The sequence below is a fragment of the Engystomops pustulosus genome, chromosome 5, assembly GCF_040894005.1.
Source record: "Engystomops pustulosus chromosome 5, aEngPut4.maternal, whole genome shotgun sequence".
Lineage (NCBI taxonomy): Eukaryota > Metazoa > Chordata > Amphibia > Anura > Leptodactylidae > Engystomops > Engystomops pustulosus.
This window is the reverse complement of record NC_092415.1, coordinates 201,093,711-201,112,936: the sequence shown is the minus strand read 5'-3', so window position 1 is coordinate 201,112,936 and position 19,226 is coordinate 201,093,711. Positions and strand designations below refer to the sequence as shown.

The window sequence follows — 19,226 nt, the reverse complement described above, 5'->3', positions numbered from 1 at the left end:
ATAACAAATATAAGGAGATACCACAGTCCCGGTGCCTGGGTCTATGAGTAATGTCCCTGGTTTATCAGGATGGAATTTTTCAATTCAAGCAATACCCCTCCCCTTCCATAGGGGCCCAATATTAAAAAAAACTTTTCTTGGGGCCCGTCCTGCATGTAGACACCAGGATACAGATCTTAGCAGAGTTGTCTTCCTCTGTGTGGCAGATACTCTGGGGATCCTCTGTCTTGCCCCATTGTAAGATTAAATTTTTTAAAAACCTGATTTTAAATATGTGAACCCCCCCCCAAATTTCATCTTTATGTTTTTGATCCAACACCATCGCCATCAGCAAGTAGTTCTTCCTCGGCCTCACTGTGATGTTTGATCTGTTATAATTTATTACATGGAATAAATCAGATTTTTGCATATTTTTGAGGGTTTTTTTCTGAATATTTTCTGCCAATTTCCTTTATTTTTTACATTTTTTTTTGTGCCTCTCGGCCGCGTTCCATCTCCGTTCCTATAGATCACGTTACGGGGTCGCGGTCCTGTACATAATCCGCTGGTTTTATAGCCTCCTATTTAACACGCTGTAAATAATCCATTAATTGTGCGCCTCGTTTATAGGTGTCACAGGAATTAGTGGGAGGCGTAATTAAAGCGGGATGAATTTATTATGGAGAAAAAACACTGGGGGGGGGGGGGGTTATGCGCAAACATCCATAGCGCTATAGAAATGGAAGGAAATACATGGGAAAAAAAAATTAAAAAAACATATAGGCCTTTAAAGTGCCACTTTACCTTTAATTAACAGTTGCTACATGTAACATTCGGCATCTTTACCGCATTCCGTTGCTGTTTTTATAACATTTTCCACTCTGTTCTGTAAAATAAAAAAATATATAAAAAGGAAACCGTCAGTAAGATGCCGTTGTCGCATCTGATGCTCTTATCATTGTATTTTTATTTAGTTTTTTTTTGTTATTTTTAGCAAACATCCTTCCCTACTGTGAACTGACTATATATGCGCCTAAATATTTTACCTTATTAAAAGGTAAATAACGAGGGACATAATGATCTGAGCATCTGTGTGACATCACATGACCAGTGATAAACGAGCCGTGCACCTGTGTGACATCACATGACCAGTGATAAACGAGCCGTGCACCTGTGTGACATCACATGACCAGTGATAAACGAGCCGTGCACCTGTGTGACATCACATGACCAGTGATAAACGAGCCGTGACCTGTGTGACATCACATGACCAGTGATAAACGAGCCGTGCACCTGTGTGACATCACATGACCAGGCATAAAAGGAGCCGTGCACCTGTGTGACATCACATGACCAGTGATAAACGAGCCGTGCACCTGTGTGACATCACATGACCAGGGATATAATGAGCGGTGCTCCTGTGTGACATCACATGACCAGGGATATAACGAGCCGTGCACCTGTGTGACATCACATGACCAGGGATATAATGAGCCGTGCACCTGTGTGACATCACATGACCAGGGATATAAGGAGCCGTGCACCTGTGTGACATCACATGACCAGGGATATAAGGAGCCGTGCACCTGTGTGACATCACATGACCAGGGATATAATGAGCTGTGCACCTGTGTGACATCACATGACCAGGGATATAATGAGCTGTGCTCCTGTGTGACATCACATGAGCAGGGATATAACGAGCCGTGCACCTGTGTGACATCACATGACCAGGGATATAAGGAGCTGTGCACCTGTGTGACATCGCATGACCAGGGATATAACGAGCCATACACCTGTGTGACATCACATGACCTGGGATATAAGGAGCCGTGCACCTGTGTGACATCACATGAACAGGGATATAACAAGCCATGCACCTGTGTGACATCACATGAACAGGGATATAACTAGCCATGCACCTGTGTGACATCACATGAACAGGGATATAACAAGCCATGCACCTGTGTGACATCACATGACCTGGGGTCTGTGTTTATCTACAGGAAGTAAACAATGAAGCTTTCTGTTGCATGACAGCAAGCAGAGATCTAGAAAACTGTGAAGAATTGATACAGAAAGTAAATTGGAAAATTGTTTAACTTTTCATTACACAAACAATTTGAATGATTTGCTGGAATGTGCTTGAAGTGGACAACCCCTTTAAATTGGATTGATGTTCTCTTGGTTTGTGCGGCGCTGTTTCTTTATACAGAGAGTTTGTATCTTGTATAATGTATTCAGTCATCCTATGGCTTGGAACGGCGTCATGCAAAGGGTTAATGCTGCAGACTGACTCCACCGCAGGCTCCGTGTCTTCGGCTTGTATGTCCTGGCCGCGATCCTTTGATGTGTTCACCTCGGAGCGCTCTCTCTTACTGGGACCTGCGCATACACGTGTACAGACGCAGCAGAGTTGTGTTTGTCACTCTTATATCTCTGTGTGTTATCTGGAGTCTTACATACGAGCGCGGGTTTAGTTTAGGACATCGGGGGTCATTTACTAAGGGCCCGAATCGTCGACGGGTTATCCAGAAATTTCCGATTTGCGCCGATTTTCCCTGAATTGCCCCGGTGCACGTGATCGGAATGTGGCGCATCGGCACTGGGATGCACGTGACGGAAATGGGGGGGGGCGTGCCCATACGAAAACCCGACGGATTCGGAAAAACCGCTGCATTTTTTTAAAAAAGTGTCAAAAAAAAAAAGCGCTTACCTGCACCCAGCGTAGGACAGTGAACTCCAGTGCATTCCGATGAACTTCAGCACAGCAGCGACACCTGGTGGACGTCGGAGGAACTACCTTAGTGAATCTCGGCAAAACCCGAATCGTCCACAGAGAACGCGCCGCTGGATCGCGAATGGACCGGGTAAGTAAATCTGCCCCACTGTGTTACCGAGAGCAGGGAACAGGGAAGTAACAAGTTCAGCTCTGCTACATCTGATGTAGGTCGCCACAGTGTAATGGTCCATGGTTAAGAGTTTAAGGAGCTACAAGATACCTCCAAGATTCAGTGGTCTCTTAAAGGGGATGTTTCACATATCACTCCTTTAAAGGGTTTTCCAGTGACAACAAGTTAGCCCTTATTCACAGGATAAAGGCAAATTGGCTGTTTAGTGGTTGTCTCAGTGATGGGACCCCCGTGGATCATGAGAAGAGGGGCTGTACCAGCCCAAAAGAATGGTCACGCATGTGCCTGTCTATAGAACGGAGAGGAATAGAGTAGCAGGACGCATGCACGACCGGACACTCCATTCATCTGGGGAACCGGGGGTAGAACAGAACCCTCATTCTCATGGTCCGTAGGGGTCCCATCACTGAGACCACCACCAGTCACTGGACAACCCCTTTAACTTCTATGTACAAATAGCGCATGTAGCACCAGTAGCCGCCCCTGTTTTTATCATCAGTGGGGATCCTAAGATAGATACCTATAACCAATCCTATATGTAGGGGATGCATCATAATTGTGGGGCACGGCCTTAAAGGGGTATTCTCATCTTGGCATTCTCATTCAGTTTCATTACTCTGCCATACATAAACATTTCTTCAATTGGATGTTATTAAAAAAAATGCTCCTGTGTGAAGATAATTTCTCATAAATGTAGTCATGTTTTCCATTAGAAACGAGATAGCTTCCTCGGTTACGACCACGTTACACTCTGGCAGCAGTGGCCAGACTTGTGCTATAGGGTCCTGCCGGGCCACCAGGATTCAGCGATCATTACCACAGGGTGGATGTGCGACATTTAGTTACTCCAGGACATTTTATATACAATAACCTTTTGTTTATTTGTGCAATCACTCCAGCAGAGGTGGCCGTATCCGAGGAAGCCATCTTGTTTCTAAGGGACAAAATGACTACATTTATAAGAAATTATCTTCACCTAGGAACATATTTTTTAATAACATCTAATTGAAGAAATGTTTATATATGGCAGATTAATCAAACTGAATGTTAATGCCCAGACGAGAATACCCCTTTAAAGGGTCTCTTTTACTATATAATCACCTGCCACTAGCTCTGCAGCAGATTATTATCCCTGTTTAAGACCCAGATGGTCAATCCTTAGCATAGGCAGGTGTCAGGTAAGAGAGGGGTCCACCCTCCCCCCAGTATTTGGACCTACAAACAGGGTGACATGCATGGGGGAGAAGCAGCGAGTGTCTCCTGAGGGACAAATACAGGGGCACCAACCTCATAACAAGCAGAATATAGGGCAGGCACCTTCCCGGACTTCTCCTTTCTTCCCTTCCTGACGTGGCTGATGACATTGTACAATAATCTGGATTGGAAATAGAGACTGAGCCCCCCCTCCCTCATCAGGACTGAGCCTCCCTCCCTAACCATGTTATGTGTCTATGGGATGTGCACCATTGCTCAGGGATTATACATGGTCTAACCCCATTGGTTCCGGATTGGATGAGATGTACACTCACCGGCCACTTTATTAGGTACACCTGTCCAACTGCTCGTTAACACTTAATTTCTAATCAGCCAATCACATGGCGGCAACTCAGTGCATTTAGGCATGTAGACATGGTCCAGACAATCTCCTGCAGTTCTCCCGAGCATCAGTATGGGGAAGAAAGGTGATTTGGGGCCTTTGAACGTGGCATGGTTGTTGGTGCCAGAAGGGCTGGTCTGAGTATTTCAGAAACTGCTGATCTACTGAGATTTTCACGCACAACCATCTCTAGGGTTTACAGAGAATGGTCCAAAAAAGAAAAAACATCCAGTGAGCGGCAGTTCTGTGGGCGGAAATGCCTTGTTGATGCCAGAGGTCAGAGGAGAATGGGCAGACTGGTTCGAGCTGATAGAAAGGCAACAGTGACTCAAATCGCCACCCGTTACAACCAAGGTAGGCAGAAGAGCATCTCTGAACGCACAGTACGTCCAACTTTGAGGCAGATGGGCTACAGCAGCAGAAGACCACACCGGGTGCCACTCCTTTCAGCTAAGAACAGGAAACTGAGGCTACAATCTGCACAAGCTCATCGAAATTGGACAGTAGAAGATTGGAAAAACGTTGCCTGGTCTGATGAGTCTCGATTTCTGCTGCGACATTCCGATGGTAGGGTCAGAATTTGGCGTCAACAACATGAAAGCATGGATCCATCCTGCCTTGTATCAGCGGCTCAGGCTGGTGGTGGTGGTGTCATGGTGTCTTTGGGCCCCTTGGTACAACGCCACAGCCTACCGGAGTATTGTTGCTGACCATGTCCATCCCTTTATGAGCACAATGTACCCTGTAACATCTGATGGCTACTTTCAGCAGGATAATTCTCAGACTGGTTTCTTGAACATGACAATGAGGTCACTGGACACAAATGGCCTCCACAGTCACCAGATCTCAATCCAATAGAGCATCTTTGGGATGTGGTGGAACGGGAGATTCGCATCATGGATGTGCAGCCGACAAATCTGCGGCAACTGTGCGATGCCATCATGTCAATATGGAGCAAAATCTCTGAGGAGCTTCCAGCACCTTGTTGTATCTATGCCACGAAGAATTGAGGCAGTTCTGAAGGCAAAAGGGGGTCCAACCCGTTACTAGCATGGTGTACCTAATAAAGTGGCCGGTGAGTGTGTATGGGTGATCCATGGGGGGAGGGAGCTGTAACTGTTTAACAGGTGAACTAAGAAATGATAACAATGTATCAACTACCCCAAAGAGCAAAACAATCACTTAGAGCAAATATAAAAAAGTTACTGACGCCTCTCCTGTTTCACAGTAATAATCAGTTTTTCATAATTATGCAAATTAGCTAGAGAGCGCACCATGGGCGGAGCTTCACCTCCTTGTGCACCATTTTCTTCTCTCAGTGCCTCCCAGTGCTATAGACTCCCATAGGATCACTGGAAATATACAGGAATTAAAATAAAGGGGCAGTCCCATCATAAAAGGTCATCAGTCATCCACAGGGAAGGAGACAATCTGCTGATCAGAGGTGGGGCCCCCATAGATAATGAGAAGAGGGGCCCATTGTACTCCGCAATTGGGGTACAAAATATCCACATTTTCTTGTTCCATGGAAAACCAAATCAGTAGCAGATTATAATTTAGGGGGCTCGGGCAGCACTCATGGGCCCAAGGCTTCGAGAATCCCATGGATACTCAAACCAGCCAGCAAGTTCTATACTGCCCCGAAGACATGATAAAGGACCTCAAGTCCTGAAATCCTCAGGCTTCTCACCCAAATATATACAAGTGCCCAATCAGGAGCTTCACAGGTCCTCCAAAGACAGAAGTGGACAGGAGGGACCCAAAATTTTGAATGAAAAATTTGACTTGTGGGGGGATAATACGTTTATTACAGTAGTCTTAAAGGGGTTGTCAAAAGTATTTAAGTTGTGACCGTTGAGGGTCCAACTGCTAATCATGAGAAGGGGACCCCTAGCTCTGCAGAGAATGGGGCGGAGTATATGTAGGGCAGCACGGTGGCTGAGTGGGTAGCACTTCTTCCTTGCAGTGCTGGGGTCCTGGGTTCTAACACCATCTAGGTCAACATCTGCAGAGTTTGTATGTTCTCTCCATGTTTGCGTGGGTTTCCGCTGGGTCCTCCGGTTTCCTCCCACACTTCAAAAACATACTGGTGGGTTGTTCAGATTGTGAGCCCCATTGGGGACAGGGACTGATGTGACAAGCTTTGTGCAGTGCTGCGTAATCTGTGTGCGCTATATAAATTATTATTATAATGACAGAAATAGCTGAGCACAGCGCTTAGGTATCTCCGACCTCTGCCATAGACTGTGAATATAGAGTGGCAGCTTGGGCAGCTCCCCCACCAGGGAGAACGGGCCCCCCTGTTCCCTGGAGAGCTAAGGGTCCCACCAGATGCACTCTTACGATCGCCCTGTGGATAGGAGATAACTTAAACACTTGGGAGATCCCCTGTAATCCACCCCTGGTCCTGGTGAGCAAAGTGTTGTGACTGGAATACCCCTTTAAGTGATATGAGTAGAACTCTACTGCTGCAGCTCCCTGGGGTGGCCACTAGATGGCGGCAGAATCCTTCCGCAGCCCCTACTCTGCTATTAGCCGCAGGATGGAGGCTTCTTCTTCTTGGCGAGTCTCTTATCAGCTGCTCCGTGTAGTGGAGCCGCGCTGTGCCCCTGTCCTGGGCGCCCCCCTGTGTGCCCCCTCCCCGCCCTTTCATGTACTTTTTATGACAGAGATGTGTTGGGTAATGATGGCGCAGGGAGCGCCGGGGGCAGCGGCAGCGCCACTCAGTCCTGTGTCTCCCCGCAGCACAACAAGCCGCTCTACTCCTTTGAAGACAATGCAGACTATGTGTACGACGTCATGTGGTCGCCCCTGCACCCTGCGCTCTTCGCCTGTGTGGACGGGATGGGGCGACTGGATCTGTGGAACCTGAACAGCGACACCGAGGTGAGAGATGCGACACATTAACCCCATGTGCGACACATCCCTCCCAGTCCCCACCGTCATCGTCATCCTCAGCTTCATTCTCTTTTATATCTTCATTTTATTATTTCATTATTTGTCATTTTTACTTGTTTATATTTTTTTTATTATTTTACTATTATTTTTTTATAACTTTTTCTGGAATAATTTTTTTTTTTAATTGATTCTTTTTTTTTCTTGATTCTTTTTTTTTCTTGATTCTTTCATCTAATAAATTGTTTACATTTATGTCATATTTCTTTATTTTTTTTATTTCTCTATTCTTCTTCTTCTTGATATTATTTAGGCTTCTTTTATTCATAATTTTCTGTTGATTATTATATTATTCATATCATTGTTTATTTATATAACTTTATTATTATTATGTACATTTCTATTTTTTTTTAATATAATGATGATGACATCTCTTCTCCCCTATAGTACATATAGTTTTGCCCTCTGCACATAAATGTATATTGTATTATAGTTTTGTAAGTGCAGATAACACGGATGAATTCATTTTACTGTTCTAATTATATTTTGCATCATTATTATGACTTTTTATCTTGTATTTTCTATATTAACATTATAATTTCCTATTCAAAAGCTTCACATTTCCTGTAATACTGTTATTAATTATGAATTTTTGTAGGTTATTAGTTATTTTATTGTTCTCTTCCAGGACGTTGCACATAGAAGACATTTTTATATCAGTATTTCTCTTATTATTCTCTATTATTGTCTTAATATTTCTCTTATTTCTTATTATTTCTCCTATTAGGACAATATTTTGGTGATATTTTGATACAATGTTACTACGTCCGTTTTTGTTTTTTTTTTGCGCCCGGTTATCGTCATTGTCGGTTATTAATCACTTTATTTTTTGCTATTATTTATTTGATTTGTGACGTCATTTTGTGTATTACTTCTGTATCTTCTGGATCAGAGAGAGAACCGTGCTTCACATTAGATCGTAAACCAGAATTCTGTTGATGGATCTCAAGCTTTTTAGTATCTTCTCTGTAAAAGTTTTTTCTTTACGCTTTAAACTTTCATGAAATTTTATGTTTTTCCTGAAACATAATAATTCTTCAGGATTTGCAATTTTTATTGTTCTTTTCATTCCTGTTTATATAAATCTCCAGATCCTTTCCACCATTTCACCAAAATTCTATTAAAACCTAAGAAACTGGAGTTTTAGTGACTTTTTTGCTTTTTTTTTCTAATTTCACATAATTTTATGAAAAAGTTGAAATTGTTTAGTCTAGTGATGAGGGAATATGTGCTTCGCAATGTTTCTGGATTATCCGTCATTAAAAAAAAAATTAAAAATTGAATCTGTGAATCTTCTATGTCTTCCCGGACTATCAGGATGCTGGATTGATGGACTTTTACTGAATTGTTTTATAAATCATATTATGTCTGATTTTTACTTGGAATTTAAAAAAAAAACTTTTGCGACTTTTAAAAAAAATTGACATCCCGAATATTCTATATGATTTTTAATGAACGCTCACTCATATTCCCTCAACCTTAAAACTTGGGTCTGATGCTCACGTATGTGGTCACCGCACTGATGTCTATGATCATTCCTAAAAAACCCTTTAAAAAAAAAAAGTTATTTGATACTATATAGTTGTATAAAGCGGCATAATTAAAAAAAAATTTTATCAAGTTTTATTAATTATACTTACAGGAACCACGTGTAATCTCCGCCGGTATCGATCAGGTTAACTCCGGAGGTTATTATCTTCTGTTTCAGTCTTTGACTGAGATTTGTGTCATTTTTTTTTTTTTGTATTTCTTTTCTTATATTGGTAAAATGTATAAAAGTTTAATCACATATGTAATTTAATGATGAATGAAGTGTTTCAGGGCTGATTGATAACGATATTATAATTCCCTCATTTCTCACCGGTTCAGGGAATTGAACATCTAATTATTGGTGGAGGAGTCTCGGATTCTCAGCTATTGTAAAATTAAAAAAAAAAAGGGAATTCAGGCAGTGTAACAGTCACCTACTTTGTGATTTGGGGGCCTAGAGGGCCATGGAATTTTTTTGTATTTTCTAAGACTCTGTTTTAAATAAAAAACATAAAATTTCAAGCAATTTACATTGTAGTTGAGTTAAATTCAGTAAGGAACATAAGACTAATAATAAATTTTTTTTTGTAAAATTCATTATTTTTTAATTTTATTTATTTTTATAAAACATATTTCAGCATAACATTTTTATCTTTGATTTTCTGTAATTGTAGGGAATTCCCAGGTTAGTTTTTTTTTTTTTTTAAACTCAGTACTGTCTCAAATACAGGTAAATGACTGCGACCGTATCTCAAACGAGACAGCAACATAGAAGCTTTTGAAGTGTTTCAGCCAGGAAGTGCAGCAGCCTTTTTAATTAGGAAGCCTAATGCTGGAGGATATGTAGAAGGCTGACTGGTCCCCCTCCCCAATTTTTTTTTTTTTTGAGACATAGTTAAATATATATCCTTTAGGTACTTTTATTAAACCATAGAACTTTTATGTTAACAAAAATAATAATAAAATAATAAAATTTTAAAAATTTAAACAAATAAGGTTGAGGTTCTGTTAATTTACTTTTTAAAAACCTTGGATTTATATTTTACATAATAAAAATAAATGATACGAAACAAGAAATAAAAATAACTCCGCTGAATAACTTCACAACGACCATCAAAAAGTACAAGCTTATTTTTTTTTTTTATTAGGGACTTAATATTATTAAATACAGGTTTTATTAATAATCACTGGGGGTATTTTTTGTTTCCGAGCTGGTAATAAATTTTATTAATTTAAAAAAACTTAAACTACAATCGGGAGCGACTTTTGTAATTAGAATTTATGCTCATTTTTGACTGACTTGAGTTTGTAAATTTAATTTTTTTCCGAAATATTACATAATTGGACAAAAGACCGATTTTTTTTAAATATTTTTTTTATGACAAGAGAAGTCGTTTTCTGGAAGTTGGGTAACTCCTTCTCAAATTAAAAATATCCATCATTGTTCTAGTCAGCCACAAAAACATGTGTTATCTTTTAGCTGCTGCCTCCAACCCATATTTTTTAATAATAACGTCTACAATTTTTTTTTTTTACATCAAACTCTGTTAAAATATAATAAATCCCAGTAGAGGAACAGCGGGCACCGCCAATTGAAATGATATATTTTCTGAAAAGGGGGCGTATAAATGAACCATGTGACTTGGACCATTCAGTAAATTTGCCGATTTAATTCCATAATTACAATACGGCTTCATTTACATGTTGAATCGTTCACTCGTGCCGAGAATGCAATTTTTTCAAAATTTTTATCGTTTTTTTTTTTTCTTGGCGTGGCACCACTGGGGTTAATGATGGCTTGTGTTTGTATACAGTCCTGGAGATGGGGCCCGGCCAAGAGCTTAGTATATGGCATTTACATGAATCTGCTTTATCATCACATCCGCCATATAATAATATGCTCGGAGAGCCCGGCGCGGGGAAATCGAGGGATTCCGCATGAAGTCCAATGCGGCCCAGTACAATAGTATTTGTATTAAATAAAATAGTAGTCTCATCTCTCCCAATTGCTACCCCATACAATTGCTAAAGGACTGTGTCAGTACAGTAGTTTAACTCACATCGAGAATTGTAGAGTAGTCGCGCTTCACCGGTCGGCAGAATTGATGGCTCGCCATGCTGAGTGCTATTGTTCCACGGAACAGAGGTTCACTTTCATAGTCTCCACTGAGCGAGCTGTGACAAAAAGAGACGCCGCGAGCATCCAGATATTAATGTGTCACACACACAAAAAAAACCCACTGTATTTAGGCCGGACATTTTTCTGTATTGAGAGGACGGGCATTAGAACAGCTGGCATCCTACATAGAAATCTCCACCAGCACCGGTCCTACCTAACTGCCACTGCCTTCTTTTTGCAAGCGTTTTTATTTTTTAGAACAGACAAAAAGACCCATTTATCTGCACGGCGTATGGAGGGCCTTGCATCATCTTAGCTAAGGTTGTGGTTACGAAAAATACCGTATATCTGGGAACGTTGTATTATTGTAAAAAAAAAAACTAAACGGTAGAAATAAAATTAAATATATGAATACATAAATGATTTAAAAGTATAATAATGTGATAAATAATAATATCATAATCCCAGATCATTATAAATATAGGACTAAATAGCAATATAATAACATTCATAAACATATAATAGATACCGATATATAAAAAAAATAAATTACATAAATCTTAAATAAATTAGAACAAAATTAAAAAATATTGGGTTATTTTAAAAATAGATGTAAAAAAACTGGTTACTGAAAAATATACAAAAATTTGACATATTGGGGCACATTTACTTACCCGTCCGTGTCGCGATCCCCGATCCGGACTGTCCGACGATCATTCACTGTGCCGCGATTCACGTAAATCGTGCGCCTGATATCCTGCATGTGTCGCTTCCCCGCTCAGGTCCCCCGGAGTTAACCTTCTTCTTCCTGGTGCATGTAAGTGCATTGTCCGTGTATAATGTGCTGTGCGGGGAGTCACTAAGATCGTGCGCCCGATATCCTGCATGTGTCGCTTCCCCGCTCAGGTCCCCGGAGTTCACCTTCTTCTTCCTGGTGCATGTAAGTGCATTGTCCGTGTATAATGCGCTGTGCGGGGAGTCACTAAGATCGTGCTCCCGATATCCTGCATGTGTCGCTTCCCCGCTCAGGTCCACCGGAGTTCACCTTCTTCTTCCTGGTGCATGTAAGTGCATTGTCTTGCGACACAATTTAAAAGTTAAATCCCGCCTCCCGATTTGTGTCGCATGAAATCCGATCATGTGCGACACAATCCCCTAAATTGCGGAGCAAATAAGAAGTCGCCGGAACATTCAATGATACTGCGGTCCCCGGACCCTTAGTAAATGTGCTCCATTGAGTTTGGACCAATTTGGCCCTATTGAATGGCCTGATATCCTTAGGCCGTATCCACGCTAAGCTTCTAAGAATTTGGTGGAATGACTGAAATACTCCGTCTATATTTACCTCTGTTTTCTGTCCATCTTTGGGTGGGTTGTATTTTCTCCCAGGGTTTATATTTTTCAGGCAACTTTGCCTTTTAAAGGAAAAATATGACAAAAATATGGACAACGTAGGAAATGCGTATGTAAATTACAGAGGTAGAAATGTTGGAATCTGTCACATTGACATTCGCTCCAAATCTGGTGTGTTACAAGACGAAAGATCTGAAGTTGTGTTCAGCCAAGGAGGTGCAAATCTGCACCAAAACTGCACGTGTGAATCCAGCTTGAGATTATTTGAATGTGTCTGACCAGCTTAAAGGGGTTGTCAACCTTTTTACAGTCTCTTTTTGTTAGAGGATCATAGGCTGATGATGATGATATTCCCAGCGATCAGTTGTAATCTATGTGGGGACCTGGTGTCAAGTGCTGAGTTTCCCTGCAGCACTCCTAGAGGGGAAGTGATGTATTATTACACAAGAAGTCAGGTTGTTGTTGCATGTAATGCATGAACATGATGGTCCTCCATGGCCAGTGTAGTAGGTCTGGAATGGGGATCCCTGTCGACTTCACATTCCCTTATAGGTTATTCAATACTTTTGTTTTAAATCATACAATCTTTAACACTAAACAATTTAACCAAAGCCATGGATAACTTCTCTTCTAACTTCTCTTATCTCCTCATACCTTAGGGATCCAGGATGCTGAGATTTTAGGAGCTGTTTGTTAGGGTCTATTCACATACTTAAAGGTTTCGGCCTTGAATGTAGAGATGGCTGCACACTGCCATACATCTTACAGTGGTGCTAGGCGGGTCCCGAGGGATGGAAGAGTTGTAGACCGGCGCTTCTGTTGCGGTGATGTAACTCACAACTAAATGCGTTTAAATGATAATCTTTTATTCCTAAAAAGTTTTTTAGGAACTTTTTAGGAATAAAAGATTATCATTTAAACGCATTTAGTTGTGAGTTACATCACCTCAACAGAAGCCCCGGTCTACAACTCTTCCATCCCTCGGGACCTGCCTAGCACCATTATATACACGCTTCCAGGATCCTGGTCCTGTGACGAGAAGCGTGGTTCATCGGGACCGGCCGCTCTGATTCTCTCATATATAATATATGACATGCTGTATCTAACCATTCATCAGGTGAGAGTCTGCTGATACGTTAGTGCACACAATTGAATAACAGTTACTATATCACACGAGGTTGCGCTCCTCCGTTTTTTTGTCTTCCTTCACTCTCTCCCAACGGGGCCACCCAGAGTTCCTCTGAGTGCCCCCTTCCAGGTAATCTGATCATATATCTTACAGTGGCCATACTTGGTATTGCAGCTCAGCTTCTTTGAATTGTATAGGACTGGGTTGTAAACAGGATCAATTCCAGAGAAGTGCTTAAGGGGGCGGGGAGGCTAAGGCGATTAATTCTTATAACCAGGACAAACCCTTTAATGTGTATTGCCCAACCAAACAGCCCCTCGTATCTCAGCTTCCATGATCTGCAAATAGGATCTGAATAACTGCTGAACCTTCAGACCTTCATCTGGAAGAAATATCTGAGCACCCAACATCTGAAGACTAGTGACTGTATGCTGCTTAGATTCCATCGGGCAGACATGCTGGGAGTTGTAGTCCAGGAATGTCACGCCTTGCCTTTCCCAGGATTTAATTAATAAGCACTCGGAGCAGAACATCCGGATCTTAGCTTGTTGTGGTTTCCACGGAATACTTCTTGTGAATAACATGGAAAAACATTCTGTGCCATATATTCGTTGCCCTTTTACTATGGAAAATATACGTTGCTCATTTTTTTTTCTTCTGCCCAGTGGGGGAGGTGATTAGAGAACAATAAATCCCTGTTTTCCCAGTGCAGGAGGCATCTGTATTACCAGGAGATGTCTGCGGGGGGCGCGCAACTCATCTCCTGAACTTTGTAGAAAGTTTTTAAAGGCAAAGTGTCCACCATACTAACAATGTATTTATGTTTTCTGTGTCCCTTTAAATGGAAGGTCCCCACCGCGAGCACAACTGTAGAAGGAGCCTCCGCACTCAACCGCGTGCGCTGGGCCCAGAGCGGCAGAGAGGTGGCAGTCGGTGACTCCGAGGGACGGATCTGGGTCTATGATGTCGGAGAGGTATGAAACAAATCTATCAGTTTCATTTAAAACACATCAGCCAATTAGGTGTAGGCTTTCATCAACACTTACTTCTGATTGGTTGTCACTGGTAGAGGTGACATTTTTTTAAAAATGTATTCAGTTGCTTCCATGTTATTTTTTAACTGAGTAACAAATTAATATGACTGACATAACAGGTTCCTTAGAGGGATTTTACCTTTAAGGACTGCACTTGTGAGATACTTAGATCTCCATGAAGCATCTTTGTTCCCGCAGAGACTCTGCATCCAGATCTTTAGAACTACCGTAAATAAACCTGATCACATGACCAGTGAGCCAATCTCCGAACTTCAGCAGTCACATCGGAGCTGTAGCTCCCGGTGTTGCCCAGGTTTCTCTGATTATCTGTCTTTGACTGTCTCTGACTTTCTCAGACTGTCTCTGTTTCTGACACTGTCTTCGACTATCTCTGACTGTCTCTGACTTTCTCCGATTGTCTCAGGTTTTCTCTGTCTGTCCCTGACTGTCACCGTCTCTGTATTTGTCTCCATGTGTCACTTTGCGATGGGGGGATTTATCAGAAGTGTCTGAGAGCAAAACTGTTCTGGTTGCCCGTGACTCAAGTTTCATTTTCAGACAGCTGATCTCTGTTTGGTTTCCATGGGCAACTGGAACAGACAATTCTGATAAATCTCCCCCTATCTCTGTATCTCTATCCATCTTACCTCACACATAAGTGTCTTACACTCATTGCCTATAGTAACTAATCAAAGCTCAGAGCTCATATTAATGACCTGTGGCAGAACAGCAACCAATCACGGCTCAGCTTCCAACCACCACAGCAGCAACAGCAGACAATGGCTCCTGTATATGGTGGGTAATAAGTGCATTTTGGAAAAGTGTGGGGTTAAAATTTTGGCTCTAAACCAAGTCTATGATGTTCTCAGAGTCACAGAGAGCGGCGGTTGGTGATTGTAAATGTGACAATGCAGATTCCTTTAGCGGACATATATACATACACACAAATACATACACACACCCATACACACACATAAACATACATACATACATGCACACATACCCTCACATACATACACACACCAATACACACACACATAAACATACATACATACATACATACACATATACACACACTCAGCGTTATACATTAGATATCTATATTAGAGATTGAAATCCACTCTTGTAATTGATATAGAACCTTCTTCTATAGTGAATCTAATGTTTCTTCCATTGGGATGGTCATGTATACAAGATGGAACCATCTCCGCTCTAATTGTTCCTGTGACCCTTCAGGGCAGGAATCTGAGAGAAATCTTCTGGTGGAGAAATGTCCCTGTAGCTTTATGTCCCCCTCACGTCTCCAGTCATTGGTGATCACATCTACAACCCGTTATGAATGAGTTAAGTAGGACTGGATGAAGACAATCGGGGCTTCCAGACTGAACCTTAGATATCTGTCTGTGATGTTATACTCATAGAAGAAAACAATACCCAGCGATCCTTAACAGGAAGTATTTACTTACAGAACAAATAGGACTTCCTGCCAACAATGAAGACTTGACAGTGTTTTGGGATGTTTGTGTCTTAATGGATTAAAAAATTGGCTCCTCTATTAATGACAAGCCGTGCCTGGCAGATCTAGAGGTTGTATGTGGTATTACGCCTCAGCTGGGCTCCTTACTGACAGATGACTTCCTGTCAGCCATTTTAGATACATTGGAGCTCACATCTGGCTTCAGCGATGTGTGTAACCACTAACAGTCGTCATGGCTGTCTTCTTGCTGCTCACCCTGTCAGCCAATCATGGTAGCGCACCATTATATATCTGTTGAAGATCTCATGACTCCCCATTGCTAAATTCATGTTAGATATGTATCGGCAGAACATGCAATTTTAATGGGTTTGGCCTACCATCCAATGTATTTAGGTCTTCTTGACCACCCTCCCCCAAATGAATATCAGGGGAGATGAGTGTGGCTATGGGATTTCAGCTGCCCGGTCACAGAGGTGTCAGCTGTGACTTACTCCCCTCTTCTCTCAGCCAAGATGGCTGCCAGCTGAATGAGAGGGTTAAGAAAGGGAAGTTTTTTTTGTGGTGACTGGGTGACAGATATATTGGTATGGCTGACAGGAAGTAACTGAAGGTAAGAGGAATTCTAAGCACAGATGATTGACCTTACAACGGACTAACTACACATCGGAACAGTCTAGTAGATGGGAAGTTACTTTTCTGTCAGATACTAAAGGTGTTAGAAGTCCGAAATCAAGTAGATGAGACCTAGATACTCCACTTAAGGCATCAAGTCACTAGAAAGCCTGTCAATATGAACAGGTCAGGCTCATGTGTATAAAAATGGCTGACAGGAAGTAATCTCAAAAGTCTTAAATACAAACAAATGATCTTAGAAGAGAACAACTACGTATAGATACAACAAAGAAGGGTCTAGGAGCAGAAGAAAGTTTTCAACTGACTGTGTCATTGAGATATATTAGAGCCATCAAGGCACAAAATGGCTGACAGGAAGTAGCTCCTGTTGTGCTGAAAACTGAAGGCGCAGGAATTCTGATCATCGACATAGGGCATAGAGTGGACAAAAGAACCACAGAGAATACATCAGCATAGTAGGTTTTTATTTGTGGCTGGAATCGCCGTAACAGAGATTTTATCCCTATGAGAAAGAAAATGGCTGACAGGAAGTAGCTTAGTTTTTTTTTTTTTGTCAGAAACGGAAGACGTCTGAAACAGAAATGACAGCAGACAACCACATCATGGTTCAACAGTACTAGAAAGTTTTTGGATCTGAATGTGACAAAGATGGAAGACACAGCAAGAGTAAAAATGGAAAAATGGCTGACAGGAAGTAACTTCCGATTTTGTCATAAATTCGAAGACAGAGAACTGAGACTAAATAATCTCCCGAAGATAGGAAAAGTCTGAACAGAAACTTTAAGCACAGGAAGGTTTTTCTTTCGTAGCCAAAGTTGCACTTTAAATGATGTCCTACATCTGTGTCGGCTTCTTTAACCTTCATTATGAGGGTCTTCTTCTATTTCATGGACATATCCACTGCGTCCTCTATGATAATCTCGTCTCCTATGTGATACAGCTGCCTTATTGTAGTGTTAGGTGACCCCGTGTTTAAGGTTCTGGGGGGATGCAGTGGATCTAGTATAGCTTCCACTTATAGCTGATGACATCAGACAAGCCATAAAAGTACAGTATTGTCCAGGAAGCTTTATACAAGACTCTAGTGAGTGATATTACTACACAGATGCTTTTTATTCTACCCCCTAAGAATAGACAGAGGAGTTTAAAGGAAAATACACTGAATAAAATGTGGCCACATGATGGAGTGAGAATAGATATAGAGATTGGATTGGGCAGTATGTTGATAGAATTACTGTATATTGTCTTGACCAGTATTCGGGATACGTTGAGGGCTGTAGTGATCTTTATTTGAAGTATATTTTAGAATAAGTAAGATTTTGGGCCCTAATGTTACTTTATGAGAGGCTTAAGTCCACTCTCAAGCACACACCGAACCCCGTCCTGAAGAGAGATTTGGACTGAAGGGAAACTACTTGGTCGATACCTCTTCAAGTGGTCAAAGTAGAGGTGACAATTGGATTACAGCCAAAGCACAAGCATGTCGTAGGACAAGGTGAGGTCTGGCAGAGGATGTGTACAGTCTGCACTGCAGGTCGGGGCATGTAGCACATAAAACAGGTTGACCTGAAAAACCTGCCAGGAACTTATATTTTAGGAACCTACTGTATATTGCTCAGGCACCTTTCTGTGGAAGATGGTGCCTCATACAAAAATCGGGGATGATTGACAGGGGCAATATTAGGGACGTAAACTGACCCTATAAATATTTACATTAGGGTGAGTGTGTGGCTTATGGACTAGTGAAGAGAGGATGTTCAAGTCCAAAGGAGGGGGAGCGGAGCCTAATGGTGGAAACAGTGAGTGGCCTGGTGGCTCTAAGATAGCATCAGTGGGATGCTGGTGGTAATGGACTGCAAGTACCTGTATAACAAGATTGTATTATGTCCAGTGGTCGGGTCATGTTGGGGGTTGTAGTTTTACATGTATAGAGTATAACTGAATTGTTGTAGGATCATATTCAGTGGTGTGGCCATTGGAGGTTGCAGTGCTCAATGTTTAGAGTATAATCGATTATGGTCAGGTCATGTTGAGGCGTGTAGTGCTTTATGTATAGAGTATAACAGCATTGTATTATGGTCAGGTCCAAAGGTTATTTTAGGCGTTGTAGTGATCTCTGCCTATTGAGCCTCTGGTAATTGCTTATTTCTGTATGTTTTCCACTATTCATAACTCATTCGGCATAAGTCATTAATCATGTCGGAGTTTTCTCTTTTCTCGATCCAACTTTGTGTGTGAAAGAACCTAGACGACATACGGCCACTTTAAACATTTTCCTGACTTTATTTGATATTCTACAGCAGCTTTACTCTCAACATGGGAACCTGCCGAGTTACCACCGAGCGCAAAATTAAAAAACGTCTCGAGGCCGGAGTGTAGCTGCAGCATTATGGGAGTCCTTAATTGGGGAGCAGTGGGTTATATATAGGAGTCAATGTTCTAATTGGCCATTACCCAATATGTAGCGCTGTGATCCCGACCTATAACATGAGCCGTTAGTGACGGGTA

The 19,226-nt window shown here is 41.7% G+C and overlaps 1 protein-coding gene across 3 annotated transcripts in view; it reads left to right on the top strand.

Annotated features, from left to right (window-relative positions):
* The window catches only part of DYNC1I1 (dynein cytoplasmic 1 intermediate chain 1), a 221,096-nt gene that overhangs the window by 174,660 nt on the left and 27,210 nt on the right, over positions 1-19,226 (top strand). For all 3 annotated transcript variants that reach the window (XM_072154362.1, XM_072154360.1, XM_072154361.1), the window contains 2 exons: positions 7,234-7,374; positions 14,423-14,548. In XM_072154362.1, the coding sequence (XP_072010463.1) occupies positions 7,234-7,374; positions 14,423-14,548 (267 nt within the window). The remainder of the gene's footprint in view (positions 1-7,233; positions 7,375-14,422; positions 14,549-19,226) is intronic.